The sequence below is a fragment of the Orycteropus afer genome, unplaced genomic scaffold (genome assembly GCF_000298275.1).
Source record: "Orycteropus afer afer isolate SDZICR_OR568_19922 unplaced genomic scaffold, OryAfe1.0 scaffold00770, whole genome shotgun sequence".
Classification (NCBI taxonomy): Eukaryota; Metazoa; Chordata; class Mammalia; order Tubulidentata; family Orycteropodidae; genus Orycteropus; species Orycteropus afer.
The window spans coordinates 108,972-124,498 of record NW_006922357.1 but is presented as its reverse complement, the minus strand read 5'-3'; the positions used below and the strand labels follow the sequence as shown (position 1 = coordinate 124,498).

Genomic DNA, 15,527 nt, shown 5'->3' with positions numbered 1-15,527 from the left:
TGTCACATTTCTAAATCATAACACACAGGTTACCCACAGAAATGTCAAGATAAACATATTTGCTAAGCTTTTAAATAAAGAGTTATCTGAAGACAAGGAATATCTGGCTTGATATTTTGTACTTATTGTATAGTATTTCAACAGCAACCAAAGTTGCAAATTTCTTAAGAACCTACTATGTGCTAGGGGCTGGTTCAAGCATTGTGTTAGGTCCCCAAGATTCAAAGAGAAAGAAAACCTAGTCCCTGATATGGGACTTATTTTTATAATCAGTTGTCCAAAGTTTCTACTTAGAGGTTTGTGACATGTAGATCTGACAGTAAATTAAAAAAAAAAAAAAACTGTATTTTAATGCTCAAATTTTATCTCTGAGGAGTCAGAAGGGGGAACACAACTGATAATATTCACTATAAGGATGTAGGAACAAAATCTCCTGCTAGGAGTGAGAGATTCAATCTCCTCTTAGCAGATGTTCTGTTACCTTTAACAATTGCATAAAAATATTTTCTCTTGTACACCTTGGATTGACAAGACTCTAGAAAGTCTTTACCTGCTGTATGGCTAACCAGGGATAAGTCAGAGACAATCTTTGGATGGATAGAAATTCATTAGGGAATTTTAGTGGAGATATGAACTTTAACACTTTCATGACAATTATTTTCTGCTCTGAATTTTTTTTGAGACCACATGCTTTCAGTAATGGAAGGCATGCTAAAACCAACGGGATATTTTTTTTTCAGGTAATATGGATTTTCTCGGAAGGAAGAATGGGCAATCTACTTCCCTAGTGACACCGCCTTGGAAACCCAAGGAGGGGTCGCTATGAGTCGGGTCCGACTTGACGGCACATAACAACAACAACAACGATATGGATCCTGATATAGTTACCGGGGACATAAATGTCCCACGTGGACTCTGGTTGCAGGATTAGTCAGATGAGGCCCATTTCTTCAGATTCACACATTTATACAGGTCCTGTCAGACAGCAGCACATACTACAACTGAGAGAGCAGCTTCCTAAGAAACCTCAGAGGCTGAAAATGTAGTGATATATATCCCACAGGTCATGAAAGGGTTAAAGCATGGAGGTGAAAGTGCTGACATGAAGTAGTCACCTCCAAGGAACACGGAAGCCAACCAAACAGTGCTGGGGTACCAGGCCCAGATATTAGATTGGAACAGAATGTAACTAAACATCACCACAGGGAACCACCCTTTTTAAAAAGTATCTTGGGTATTCATCAAACTATTAAAGCAGTTGGTGCTGGACAGTGGGGTTGAAGTGCAGAGGAAGGCAGTAGACACCTCTTTTCCATAAGCTTCTGTAAAGATTTAATATGATCACAATTTTAAAAAATAAAATTTAAAAGTTTGAAAGAAGAAGGTGTAACCAAAACCAGTGGGGTGGAATAGTTCTGCACTCAACCTCATTCACAGAGCACAAGGGGGACAGCACCTGTCTCCACAGTGGAGACATGAAAGGCTTACTAGGGGATTTAACCACCTAGTAAGGCCAGGTGGCATAAGTAAAAGCCCTCTGGGCAGCCTATCTCGACTGGTTAATTCTATCCCTGAATTAACTAGTTGGCTCCCTCTTCCTCCTGCCCTCCTCTTCCCTTCTTCCCAACATTCCTTTTTCCTTCCCTTCTTTCCTTCAACAAATATTTATTGAGTGCCATTTATGTCCTAGGTGTAGACACTGGGGATATGGCAGTGATCACACTGTAGTGAAGACAGCCAATAAACAAATAAATAAAATATATAGTATGCTAGGTGGTGAGAAGAACTACAGAGAATAAAGGATGAACAGGTAATTCCTGAAAGGGTGTGGATTGCAATTTTAAATAGGAGCTCAGGGATGGCCTTGCTAAGATTACTTTTGAAAAAAGATCTGAATGCGAGGAGGGAATCATTCAGATATCCAGGGGAAGAGTATTCTAGGCAGAAGGAACAAGAGCAAAGATCCTGTAGTAGGGGCATCTCAGCTCTGTTTCAAGACAAGCAAGGAGGTCAGTGGGACAAGAACAGATTGAATGAGGAAGAGCAGAACAGAAGATAAATGTAGGTAGTTAATCATGGGCTTTTACTTTAAGTGAGATGGGAACTGGTGGGTTTAGAGCAGACATGGTGTGATCTGATATACATTTTCCAGGATCACCCATGCTATAGCATTGAGACTACACTGAAGGAAGCCAGGGTAAAAGCAGTTAGGAATGCAGGTGAGAGAGAATGGTAACTTAAGTAGGCTATTCCCTGAGTTTGCCATTTTGCCATTCACCAAAAGAATCACATCTGAATAGATATGCCCCTTGCTCCTGGTAGTAATGTCTTACAGAAAGGAGGCAGCAGCATTCCAGCCACCAAGTTTCACTTACTCAGTCAGAATGCCATCTGCTGTGTCTCTTCCCTCAGGAGTATCCCAAGACACTCGGACCGTCAGCTTATTGGGTTCAGCAAAGCGTTCCTTCACACTTGGGCACTTAATTCTAGGCGGTTCTAAATCTGAAAATATAACCAAAACATTCTCAGTATCATTAATAAGTATCTCCTATCAACTTAGGGAGTCCAGCACTCAATGTTCAACATATAAAAAGCTCTAGGTGCTCCCCATTTTCAAAGAGTTTGCTCACCCCTCTGTATTTCTCTTCCCTCTCTTCATCTTTCCTTTTCTCCCCTGTGAGTTTTGAAGATTGTTTGAGTACTTACATACACATGGCTAACTCTGTAATCCACTGACCTTGCTAGGTATCCGTAGGGTCATATATTTATTAGCTACATCTCCTTCTTCCCCACTCTTCCAAATTCTATATAGTGACTTGGCCACATGGCAGTTACCCAGGAGAGGGCAGAAGTCATTCAGCCTTAGTGAGCCCCTCCTACTTTAAAGACTGGATCATAGAATATTAGAGAAGGGTACTTTAGCTATAATCTAGTCTGATTCAATTCAGTTCAATAATCTTTACTGAGTGCCTAACTCACCATCTGCTCCATAGGAGGAAGATGAGGCAATCTATTTCTGCAAAGATTTACAGCCTTGGAAACCCAATAGGGGTTGCTATGAGTCAGAATCAACTCAGTAGCAGTGGGTTTCTTGCCATAGAAGTCCCTGGGTGGTACAAACCGCTAACAGAAAGGTTGGAGGTTTGAGTGAACCCAGAGGCACCACAGAAGAAAGGCCTGGTGATCTACTTCCAAAAGGTCACAGCCTTGAAAATCCTATGGGCACAATTCTACTGTGACACCCATAGGGTCACCATGAGTTGGAGTCAACTCAACAGCAACTGGAAACTGGAACCTTGCCATGGGTTGGGGATCAACTCCATGTCAGCTAATAACAACCTTGCCTATGGCATCGCTCTAGCTGCTGGGGTTAGGAGAAGGGGCACAAAAACAAAAGAATCCTTTGTTCCCTGCTTTTCAAAGAGTTTAGTCTATTGTAGTAGACTACTATCTATTGTAGTAGATGTTAGTACACAGCAAATACAACACAGGGCAGAAAATGGTACTATCCCAGAAAAGGCAAAAGTGAATGCTATAGAGATTTAAAGGAACCATCAATTTTACAGATGTGACTGAGGCTCTGAGAGCATGACTTCTAAAAAACCAGAAGAACCAAATTCATCACTATCCAGTTGATTCTGACTAAAAGTGACCCCCATTTGGGTTTCTGAGACAGTAAATCTTTACAGAAGTGGATTGCCCCATCTTCTTTCCACAGAGTGGCTGGTGGCTGTGAACCACCAACCTTCTGGTTAGCAGTCAAATGCCTTAGGCACTGCACAACCAGCCCTCCTTCAAGTGACTTATACAAGGACAGATATGCAGACAGTGGTGGTGCAAATTATAACCCATGCCAGAGCACTTGCCCCTGGAATAAGTTCTCTACCCTCCAGCTATGTCTTTATATTCCTAATATATCCCTCAATATCTCAAAATAGACAGTGGTCCCTCTGGGTCCATTCTTCCCTCCAACTGCCACCAGGCCATACCTATAGTTTTGTATTCAGAGACAGCGGTGATACCTTGGCTCTGGTCCTCCAAAGGCCTCCCAACTTTCCTCAAGAAGTTTCTCCATCTGTTAATACAAGTTCTACCCCCTCACTACCAAGGATGAGTTGATAACAAGGGCTAGAAATAAATGAGATGTCAAGTCTACACTGGGTTGAATGTCATCTAATTACACCTGAGTGGAATCATAAGATGTAGCAGTTCAAACTTTTGCAAATTCTACTTGCTGGTTCTGAACAGGTATAGAGAATGCATTTAAAGAAAAACCCACTGCCTTCCAGTGAATTCCGACTCACTGCAACCCTGTAGGACAGAGTAAAACTGCCCCATAGGGTTTCCAAGGCTGTAAATCTTTAAGGAAGCAGACTGCCTCATCTTTCCCTGATGGAGTGGCTGGTGGGTTTGAACCGCCAACCTTTTGGTTAGCAGCTGAATGCTTTAACCACTGTGGAACCAGAGCTCCTTGCATTTAAAGAAGGCAGTGCCAATTAAAGGCATTCAGCTTTGCATTGCTGAATATCAACTGATTAACTGCTACTCCAACCAGAATGAAAATTAAATGTCTTTTGATCTTAAATCACAAACGTCTTTGAGAGAAGTGCTTTCTCCTGAGTCCTGTGTCTAATAATTTCTCATTTTATTTGTGGTAAGAAATTGTGAATAATATGTTAAATAATTCTGCCTCCAGCTAGACACATTCATTTTCATTCTATGTCATGCTTAACAGAGTAGGAATGCTCAGCCCTGATACACGAATCCCAAATTGAACAATCACCACATTTTATTGAATCTAAGTCACTACTGATTGTGAGATGCATCCCAATTTCAGGGATATTAAAATGTGAAAAAAATATGCTTATTAAAACTGATGCAATATAATATATAAATGTTAATGATGAAATGGAAGATGCTTTAAACACATTCCAAGTGTCTATTTTCAGTTGCTAAGGTATTTGACTGCTAACCAGAATGTCAGTGGTTCAAACCCACAAGCTGCTTTGTGGAGGAAGATGAGGGAATCCACTTCCATAAAGATTTACAGCCTTGGAAACCCAATGGCGGTTGCTTGGATGGCAGTGGGTAGGTAAACTTTCCCAAGTTATCCTAGGTTTTTTTTTTCTTTTTACTATGATAAATGGTAGAAGATACACTTTTATAATTCAGATGAATATTTCAGTTTTGATGCATCAGAAAGAGAAGTGTACATCCTTGCCCCCTGCTCGTCAAATATAAATGGTAAGTTTATCGTGGAAAGTATAATCAGTTTCTGTGGAGTCTTCCAACTCATGGTACCCTCATGAGTGTTGGAGTAAAACTGTGCACCAGACGGTTTACAATGGCTTATTTTTTGTAACTGGATCACCAGCCTTTCTTCCCTGGCACCCCGTTTGTATTTAAAAACTGAAAGGGGAGGAGTCCTGGAGAGGATATAGGTTTCCATGTCGAGTTAATTGGGTTACCATGTTTTCTTGGAATCACATTGTCAGAGTCTTAGTCTCTGTGTCATGCAAACTAAACATCTGGATGATATATTGATTTCTAAAATATATATATATATCAACTAAATATACTGACATCCTGAGCAAACACACCCCAAGGTATATGAGCCGGAAGGTCTCTGGGGTGCACAGATGATCTGCACTCAGCTAGTAACCCATAAGTTGCCTGTTCGAACACACTCAGAGGCACTGCAGAAGAACCATGCCTGGTTAGTGGCTTCTGTAGAGATTACAGCCAACCCAGCTCTAGAATCTATGGAGTCTCCTCAAATGAATTCATTAAAAAAAAAAAATGCCTCAATAAGGTGTATGAGCTGGATGAAGAGTCTCAGAACCTCCCAAAGCCAGAATATGTCCAGCTAAAAATAATCAGTCAAAGATGAATGAGTTTTTCCAAAGCAATGCTTTCCCAAACCAGAAATAAGAAGAAATGAATTGCTAAAAATACGAGCTACCTAGTTGTACCCTTCAGGTCTGGAATTGAACTTACTCTCATGGCTTCCAGCCAAACAACAGACAGGCATATAGAGTGGACATTTATACTAGGTAGATACACTCCTTAGAGGGATCAGTCATGGGAGAACAGAAGGGTAGTATTTGTACAGGGAGATAGTTCTGGGGGTTGGAATGCATAGGAAAGAAGGACATAGAGAAGAGGTAACTGGGAAGAGAGCTGTCACATTGTGGGGAATTGCAGTCAATGTCATGAAACTAAATGTGTATGAACTGCTGTATGGAAAATGAATTTGCTCTGTAAACTTTCACCCAAATAACAATTTAAAAAAAAAAAAAAAGGAAAAAATAAAAATACGAACAAATATTTACTGATCCCACATTAAGCACTCTCTTTGCATTATCTCATTTAATCCTTACAGTCTCCTGGTCGGTGAAGTACCATTATTATCATGCTGGGAAACATTTCTTCTCTTTGTGGTCTGGGATTTTAAGATGTGATTACTTACACATGTTACAATTATTTTATTAAGCCAAACATCTCTGTGTGTCTACCTGCTGCTGACCTGATATTTTCGTCCAACCTTTGTACACACATACTTTTGTGGTCGTCTGCCACAACTTCCCCTATGAATCCCTGAAGAGTAGCAGCAGGATTCGATTCTGTTGCATCCTCAAGCATTTTGCCTGCACTCTCTCAGCTGAAGGACCTACCCTTTAGCAGATGCTCCAGAAACATGCTGTTGTTACACAACTCTGGCCACCATTGCTTCTTATAAGTTATAAATTTCCAGGAATGAAATTAACAAAGTTACTATAGAAACATAATTCCTATTCCTTGTTGAGTTGGTGTGGCATAGTGCCTAAGGCATTTGACTGCTAACCAGAAGGCTGGCGGCTCAAACCCACCAGTCACTCCTCAGAAGGAAGATTGGGCAATCTACTTCCCTAGAGATACCACCTCAGAAACCCAAGGAGAGGCCTGTATGAGTTGGAATCGACCTGACGGCAGTGAGTTTGGTTTTTTTTTTTTTGGTTTTGTTGAGTTGGGAAGCCTACAGATCCAGTTATTGTGTGAAAGCTCTGAAACCCTCAGCCAAAATCCTGGCCTCCATTCTCTGTCCCATTCATTGGAGACATCTAATTGTCTCCTTTTTCTGTGCTCTAATTTCCTCTCAGCATATTAAATAGGGAAAAGAAATCCACTGCATTGTATCAACTACTGTTCATCCAAGAAGCTGAAATATTTACTTAGGAATCCTTAACATGGCTAATTAAGTACATGGTAGAAATAAGGAGGAGGTTCAAAAGAATAATATCCTGGACAACATGTAACATGAAAAAAAAATCCAAAATTTGTAAACTAAGGGTAGAAATTAACCATATCCTAAAATGTTTTCTTGAATATTTTCCAAGAAAATCTGTGTATTGAGATGACTGCTAGAGATTTGATTAATATGTTCTTCCGAACATAACTTGTACTTGAGACTGGGATGGGGTCCCCTCGCTTGACTTCACTGTACATCAAAATGATAGATATTCTTATTCCAAGTGAAGAGCTCTCACAGTGTAAACACACCAAAGTGCTCCATCTGTTCAGTAGGTGTATTCCCATCCAATGCCCCTTTCTTCTCTGGCTTTCTACAGAACCCTTTCAAACTGGCTTTTTAACTGCTCCTTCTCTCTCTTCTTCTATCCCTTGGTCTTCTTTCACACCAACTTCTTCTCAATCTATGTAGTCCATGTGGCGCTTGTTCATCCACTATCTCTTCTTCCTTCTTTTACAGCAATAGGAGTTTGCCTGGGTCTTTGACCTTCCAGAATAAAGACCTTCCAGAATAAAGACTACATTTCCCATTTTCCCTTGCAGCTAAATGTGGCCATATAATGGGTTCTACCAATGGACTATAAAAGAAAATGATATGTGAAACTTCTGGGTTGTACTCTTTAAAAACGGGGGGCAGTATATCCTCCCCTCCTTCTTTCCTCCTCCATCCTGACTTGAATGTGAATAAGGTGGAGAAGCCAGAGCAGCCACCTTAGCTTGTGTGATGAAAGCTGCAAGCTGAATATGGCAAAACCAGTGAGAAGGAGCTTGGGTCTGTGACACTGCCCTGGACTGCTTATGCTCAAATAATTATATGAGAAAGAAACTTCTATCTTATTTTAAAATTATTTTGGCCTATGTTCAAACTAACTGAACTGGTATATAAATAATCACATCTGGGTTTTGTTTTTTTTTTCAAATTACTCCTTACATGGCATCTTCCAAAATCCATTTCACTACTGATCTCAAGCACTGATTTCTTAAAAGAATACTGTGATGAATTGCCTGCAAAGATCATTGTCCTTAATTCTTCCTTTCCCTTTATGCACATGCAGTTCCTCCTACCAAGAGATGGAGCCTAATTTCCTTCCCTTTGAATCTGGGGAAATGCTTGTGACTTGCTTTGACTAATAGAGTGTGATGGAAGTGATCCTGTGCCAGTTCTAGACCTAGGCTCTTAAAGAGACTGGCACCTTTCACTCTCTTGAAGGCCAGCTGTCATATAGAAAGTCCAACTATCTTACTGAAGAGGTCATTTGGAGAGAAAGGCATCAGAGCACGAGATATTACAAAGGCAGAGAGAAACTTGGCCAAATCCCAGCCAGTATCCAAACCGAACACATTGCGTAGAGTTGACCCCGCCTCATAGTGACCCTATAGAACTGGAAACCACAGGGTTACCAAGGCCATAAATCGTTGCAGAAGCAGATTGCAATATCTTTCTCCCACAGAACAGCTGGTGGCTTCGAACCACTGACCTTTTGGTAGGCAGTTGAGCTCTTTAACCACTGCACCACTGTTGTTGTTGTTGTTATGTGCCATTGAGTCAGACCTGACTCATAGCGACCCCTCCCTGGGTTTCCAAGGGGGTATCACTACAGAAGTAGATTGTACAACCTTCCTTTCAAGGAGTGGTGGGTGGGTTTGAACCGCCAGCCTTCTGGTTAGCAGTCAAGTGCCTAGGCACTATGCTATCAGAGTTCCTCCTGCACCACTAGGACTTCTCATTATAAAACAAGCAGAGAGCAATTCCAAAAACCAAGCCAGTTTGCAAACTGTCCTTTTGTTGAAACAATTAAATGTAAAACACAGTGTTTGCACAAGCAGATAGCTGGGGGTAGGTGGCGGAAGTGCTTGGGAGGGAAGGTCACAGGGAAGAGGTAACTATGGGGAGGCAGTGGGAGGAAAGCTGTTGCATTGTGGGGAACTGCAGTCAATGTTGTGAAACAAAATGTTTAGGAACAGCTGTATGGAAAATGAATTTGCTCTGTAAAGTTTCACCCAAATCAGAATAAAAATTAAAATGAATTTTAAAAAACTAAATGTAAAACAATGAAAACAAAAGACATTTGCTGGGTTTTCATTATCCACAGTTTTGTAACTAATTTTTTTTTTCTTCCTCTTTTGGCCTAGGAAAAAGTCCTGGTCTAAAGGAAAGATCATGAGTTTACTTAAAATCTGCCTTCTGGATGAGGACTTGTTGCAATGCTAACTCCTCATTATTTTACAATATAAATACCCATATTGCCAAAAAAGAACTAAAAATAAGTCCCAAAAACAATAGTTGCTACATTCTAAGGGTTTTTTTTTAATATCATTGGAAGTTATAACTCTTAAATATTTTACCCTCCTGCAATTTGCAGTTATTTTTTTTTTCCTACATTTACTTATTTTTATCCAAACCTGTTTTAGAAATAACCACGAGTTTGGATTTTTTACCAGAGTGTGATCTGCACGAGAGAATTGATTTTCACCCATGACACTTTCAAATTAGCCAAACCACAACACTGACCACCTCAGAGTCAAAAGTAAATCCAGTCTTCTCTCTCTTCTCCAGGTCAGGAATAGAACTGGCATGACTTCCTCCTTACTCAGCACAGCTCTGGCCAAGATGCACTCTTTAAGGTTGTGTACAAATCTGGGAACACCTTGGCCACTGTGTGCCATCTCCTAAAACAGGTTTGAGGTTGTGAGTTACATTCAGCAACCCCCCGGTCCTCCCCTACATATACACAAACAAATGTATTAAACTAATTTAATGTCAAAAGAATAAGTGACACCCATAGTGTAAAATTCACTAAGAACAAACTCTAAATAATCAGTCATCAAAATCAAAGAAAGAATTGCTTGCTTGCTTTGTCCATTTTTCTCTTTTTCCTGGGAGCTCTAACCTCTGTTGTGGTTCACTGCACCCATTTGCAATCCTCTCCTAATTACACACACAATTTCTCTCCCTCCAAATATGTACTTTAAAGTCCATCTGCCTGAACTTTGCCCTGGCAGATAAATCCCCTGAAATTGGGGGTTGATTTCTTACTTCCTTCTCTCCCTCTGGGAGGGTTCCAGGGACATCTGGTTGGGGTTAAGACATGCTTTTTGCTTTTTGAGAACAATCAGCATTTTCTTTTCATTGTTGCACACAATCTGGACATCTGAACAGTGTGATCCCTAGAATACCCTTTGCCAAAGCTTACTTAGCAGAAAGATTTTCAAGCCTCTCCTCTCTTCCCATCACCACCTCTGCCCCTTCCAATGTGAGAGAGAGAAGAGATTCCAAAAGAAAAAAATTGTTTTGAAGAGCTAGCTTTTACATACCTAGTCATAGGGGACATATTGAAAGCATGCTCTGTGAGGTGCCCTTCTGACCTAAAGATCTGGCCTTAGGTCGTGTCCTCCAAGAGGAACATGCCCAGAGTTCACAGCTTCAGTGCCATTCTGCCTGCACACGTTGACCAGGATTGCCTTCAAAATTCTTTCAATGGGAACTGCAATGATTCAGGGGAAGAAGTCTAAAACCTCTGAAAAAAAGACTGCTGTGCCAAATAGTCTGTTGGCATACGGTTTTTCTATAATCTTCCCTTTACTATCAAGACTTACTGCTTCAAAATGATATTTCCCACACTCTGCCAGCTGCGTGGCAGATGGTTTTGCCAATAGGAGGCATTTTCATGAAACTAGAAGGCAGGAAGAAGGTGGAAGTCATTGTGTTTCTGGTAGCAGTTTCAATGAGGGTTTTCTAGGCTCCTGAAGTGTCAGGAAGAGTGTGGGTTCCTGGCTTTCTGCTTATCAGTAATGGTGGTACTTTCAGCAATGTCAGTAGTGGGCATGGACTTTACGGGCCTGGGGTAACAATACCATCCCTCTCCAGTTCCTCCAGTGTTTGGTTGGTAATGCGGTAACTAATCTGTGGTAACAGTCTTTCCTCTTTTGCTTCCCTGGCTCTTTTACTTTTGCACCCAATTCCATGTTTTAAGTTCCCTTCTGTTTGAAATATCTAGAGTGGTTTCTATTTTCCTGACTGGTTACTGATCAACACAAACTCCTACCTATATACTAGAAAGGGAGAAGCCCAGAATAAATCCGGGTCATGTATCTGAGTAATTATTTGGACCCATGGGTCTTGCCAAAACTCTTGCCAAAAGGAGGGAGACAAGCTGTGTCTCTGAATGGCTAATGATGCCAGGAAAGGCAGTGGGCAGTGGTGTCATCATAAAGACAACACTAGAACTGAGGCCAGAGGAGTTGTTACATGCCTGCCCATAGAGGGTACTATCAGTTTTCCATGTTACTCTTAAGTGACCGCCCCAGATATTGAGCAGTGAGGAAGGAGTCCTTGGGGTAAAGTACATTAGGAGACTGAGCCAAACGGTTCTCCAGAAGGTATGCAGATCCAAGCAGGGCAGAAGCCAGGCTCCTATGGCCAGTCCCTTCATCCCTTTATGCCACAGCTGCTGCTGGAATCAAGGATTCTACGTCTAAAAGCCTACAGCCAAGCTCAAGGCTTAGAATTATGCAACCGTGGACAAAACAAGTGACCTCTCTGGCCTCATCTATAGAATGGAGGATTAGACTGGAATGCTCTCTAAGGGCTCTGGCAACTCTAATAGCTGCTGAGTAAATGATCCCCTGAGATAGTAATTCTCAACCACTCAGCTGCTTCTAACAAATTGCAGTGCCCCAGAGATTCAAATGTAGGGCAGGATTGAACATCACCACCCTACAGCAATGTGCCTCAAGTTTAATAGGCATACATTCCCCAGGGACCTTCTTAAGTGTGGATTTTGATTTTCCAGGTCTGGGAGGGAGCCTAAGAGTCTACATTTCTAACAAGCTCTCCTCCCCTCCCCGTGTTGCTGGTTGAAGGGCAATATTTTAAGTAGAATGGTACTAATGTTCCTTCCAAAGTTGACATTCTAACAGTGTCAGATTACCCAAAAGCAAGGTAAGCATGGGCTTACTTGTGTTTCATTACTAATCTGTAGAAAACTATTTCATATTTTTTCACCACACCAAGTTTCTGCTTCTGGGTATGGCTTCATCTAGCTCTCTCCAAACCCCATAGCACCTTCTAACAGAATCAAAGCTTCTTTTCAAATTTACAGGCCTTGGCAGGGATGGAGTACAAATTCTTAAGTAAGCACAAATAAGCCTGTGCTTACCTTGCTTCTGAATCACCGGAATGGCTTGTTAAAATCCAGATTGCTGGGCCCCATACTCAAAATTTTTAATCCTATAGGCTTGGAGTAGGGCCTGAGAATGTGCATTTCTAACAAGTTCTCAAGTGATAGTAATGCTGCTGGTCCTGAGACCACACTTGGAGAACCATTGCTCTAAGACAACAGCCCTCAATCTTAACTACACATAAAATCACCTGGGAAGCTTTTATAACACTGCTATTACCTGCTCCACCTGAGACCTGGAGTCCCTAGATTCTGAATCAGAATCTCTAGGGTTGGGCCAGAATGGCTATGCTTCAAAAGATTTTAATAAGTAGCCAAGATGAGGATCTACTACCCTTAGACCAATTGGCCTCAACCGTACAGTGATTTTGACCTATTTCCATTGCCCAATCCTCATGTGTGGAAATGTCTGGAGACATTTTTTATTTCACAACCAGTGGGTATTCCCACTGGCATCTAGAAAGTAGAATGTCCTATGACACAGAGAACAAACTCCACCAAAATCCAAACGCATTGCCAACTAGTCAATTCTAACTCATAGCGACCCTATAGGACAGAGCAGAACCGCCTCATTGGGTTTCCAAGACTGTAATCTGTATGGAAGCAAACTGCCACATCTTTCTCCCATGGAGCAGCTGGTGAGTTCAAACCACTGACCTTTCAGTTAGAAGCCAAGTTAGTTTTAGTTTCAGTTAGAAGCCAACCTACTGCACCACCAGGGATCCTTAACACAGAGCACAGCCTCTGGTCCCCCAAAACAAAGAATTAGCTAGCCCAAAATGTCAACAGTGCCAAGCTGAAAAAACAGTGCCCTAGAGCCTTGCTATTTAGTGCATGATCATGGACTAGTGGAATCTCAGGTCTCACACCACTTCCACCACCACCAGATGCCATCAAGTTAATTCCGACTCATGGTGATCCTATTTGAGTTAGAGTAGAACAGTGTGGGTTTTCAGTGGCTAATTTTTCAGAAATAGATTGCCAGGCCTTTCTTTGAAAGCATCTCTGGGTGGGCTCAAACCAGCAACCTGTCAGTTAGCAGCTGAGCTCATAAATATTTACACCATTTGGGGACTCTAGGCCTGACTCCAGACCTGCTGAATTAGAATCTGCTGACTCTAACAGAATCTCATATGATTTCTCTGCACATTAAAGTTTGAGAAGCACTGCCTTAGATCAATAGCTCTCAAACTTGAATTCTTCAGAATCCTCTGAAGACTTGTTAAAACATGGAACTGGGTTTCACCCATAGAGTTTTGGATCCAGCAGGTCTGGGGTGGGGCAGATACTCTGAATCTCTAACAAGTTCCCATGTGCTGCTGCTGATGGTCCAGTGACCACACTATGAGAGCCACTGCCTAACAAACTCAGGGTAAGATGAAATACCCAACTCCCAGCTGAGCAAACTAAGTGCTGACCAACAAAGTCAATGACAAAATAGAGATCATAAGATGGTGTTGTACCTGTAGCCCACATGTGTGTTCCCTCTAGTATCTTAATGCCTGGAAAAACTAGATGCAGAAGTTTGAAGCAGGGATTCTGGGGCTGTCAACAGTTCATTAAGTTATAGAAGGCCATATTTAGTGGAGAAGGAGAAATAAAAACAGGGTAAACAGTCAGGGAAAATAAAAATAAATGAAACTGCTTGGCCGGCAGGAGATGAGGAGAGATGGAGAAGCAGAAAACTCTTTTAAAAATACCAGAGAAAGCCGTGGAGGAAAAAAGAAAAAAGGGACACCAGGGAAACAATGGCAGCTTCAGGGACTCAGACTACCCACAACAGCAGCTTCTGATGGTAACCTTGGGAACTGAGCCGAGTAAGTGGACAACATTTCTGAGAAACAGAGCAGAAACCCCTGTGGCTCAGGTCACTGCTGAGTTGAGAGCAGAAAGGGGGAAGGGAGGAAAATCATCACAGGTAGGCAGGCCCTGGGACGAGCTCACAGTGCAAGGCTGGGATTCAGCTCTTCCATGACAGCTTTTCAGCACAGAATGGACCAGAATATGGGATTTTTGCAGCTTTCCGAGGCAAGTGGAAAGTAACAAATCCCTAACCACTCAGGACGTGGCCTATTTTGAACCACAGGTCTGTGAGTGACAACAAAACGTCCTCACTGGTAGTCATCCCAAACAGACACAAAACAAAACCCTGGAACCAGCAGAAATTACAGAAATGAAGAAAGCAGGGACTTGCTATTGGCGCCTTGTTTTTCTTTTTCTATGTTTCTACTTTTTCCCCCTTCTCCCCTGCCTCACCCAATAGAAGACCCACATTAAGCCACCACAGCACCTCTTCATCCCAACTCTAAATCTTCTTCATGACAAACAGAGGCCTATATCCACATTCCCTACAGTGATTCCATCAACACAAAGAAAACTGCAGAGTAAACCAGCACACATGAATTAATAACCAAAAAAATAAAATACACCAGCTCTACCCTTGCAAATGTATTTAAACATAAAATAAAGGCGAAACAAATCAACATATCCCTAACAGTTAAAGACAACAACTTCAAAATGTCTAGGAAATAACAGGCAACCTCAAATCAAACAAACAAATAATTTAAAAAGTAGGACAAGACAATAGACATAAAACCCCAGACTAAAAACCCATTAAACATGGAGGAAGAAGAGGCATATAGAATTATCCAAGAAGGAATTTAGAAGATATGTTTATAGAACTCTACAAGAGCTCAAGGAAAACACAAACAGAATCAATGAGAACATGGATAGTACCCTAGAAGAATTCAGGAAAGCCATTCAAGAACAAAATAACAAGATTAACAAAATTAATACACAATCAGAACTCATACAAAAACAGCAGTTAGATATCCAGAAGATGAGTACTAAAATTACAGAATTACACAACACAGTGGAAGCACAGAAGAATAAGCTAGAACCGGCTGAATAACACATTTCCCAACTAGAAGATAAATCCCTTGACACAAGCCTATATGAAGAAAAATCATAACAAAGATTTAAGGGAAATGAAGTAAACCTAAGAGTTATATGGGATGACATGAAAAGAAATAACATATGTCTCATTGGAATACCAGAACA

The 15,527-nt window shown here is 41.3% G+C and overlaps 1 protein-coding gene across 1 annotated transcript in view; it reads right to left on the bottom strand.

The window, feature by feature from the left end:
* Positions 1-15,527, bottom strand: part of SRPX (sushi repeat containing protein X-linked) — a gene marked incomplete at its 5' end in the record, with an annotated part of 73,062 nt that overhangs the window by 41,656 nt on the left and 15,879 nt on the right. Inside the window, one exon of the mRNA XM_007957660.2 lies at positions 2,376-2,502. Coding sequence (XP_007955851.1) covers positions 2,376-2,502 — 127 coding nt within the window. The remainder of the gene's footprint in view (positions 1-2,375; positions 2,503-15,527) is intronic.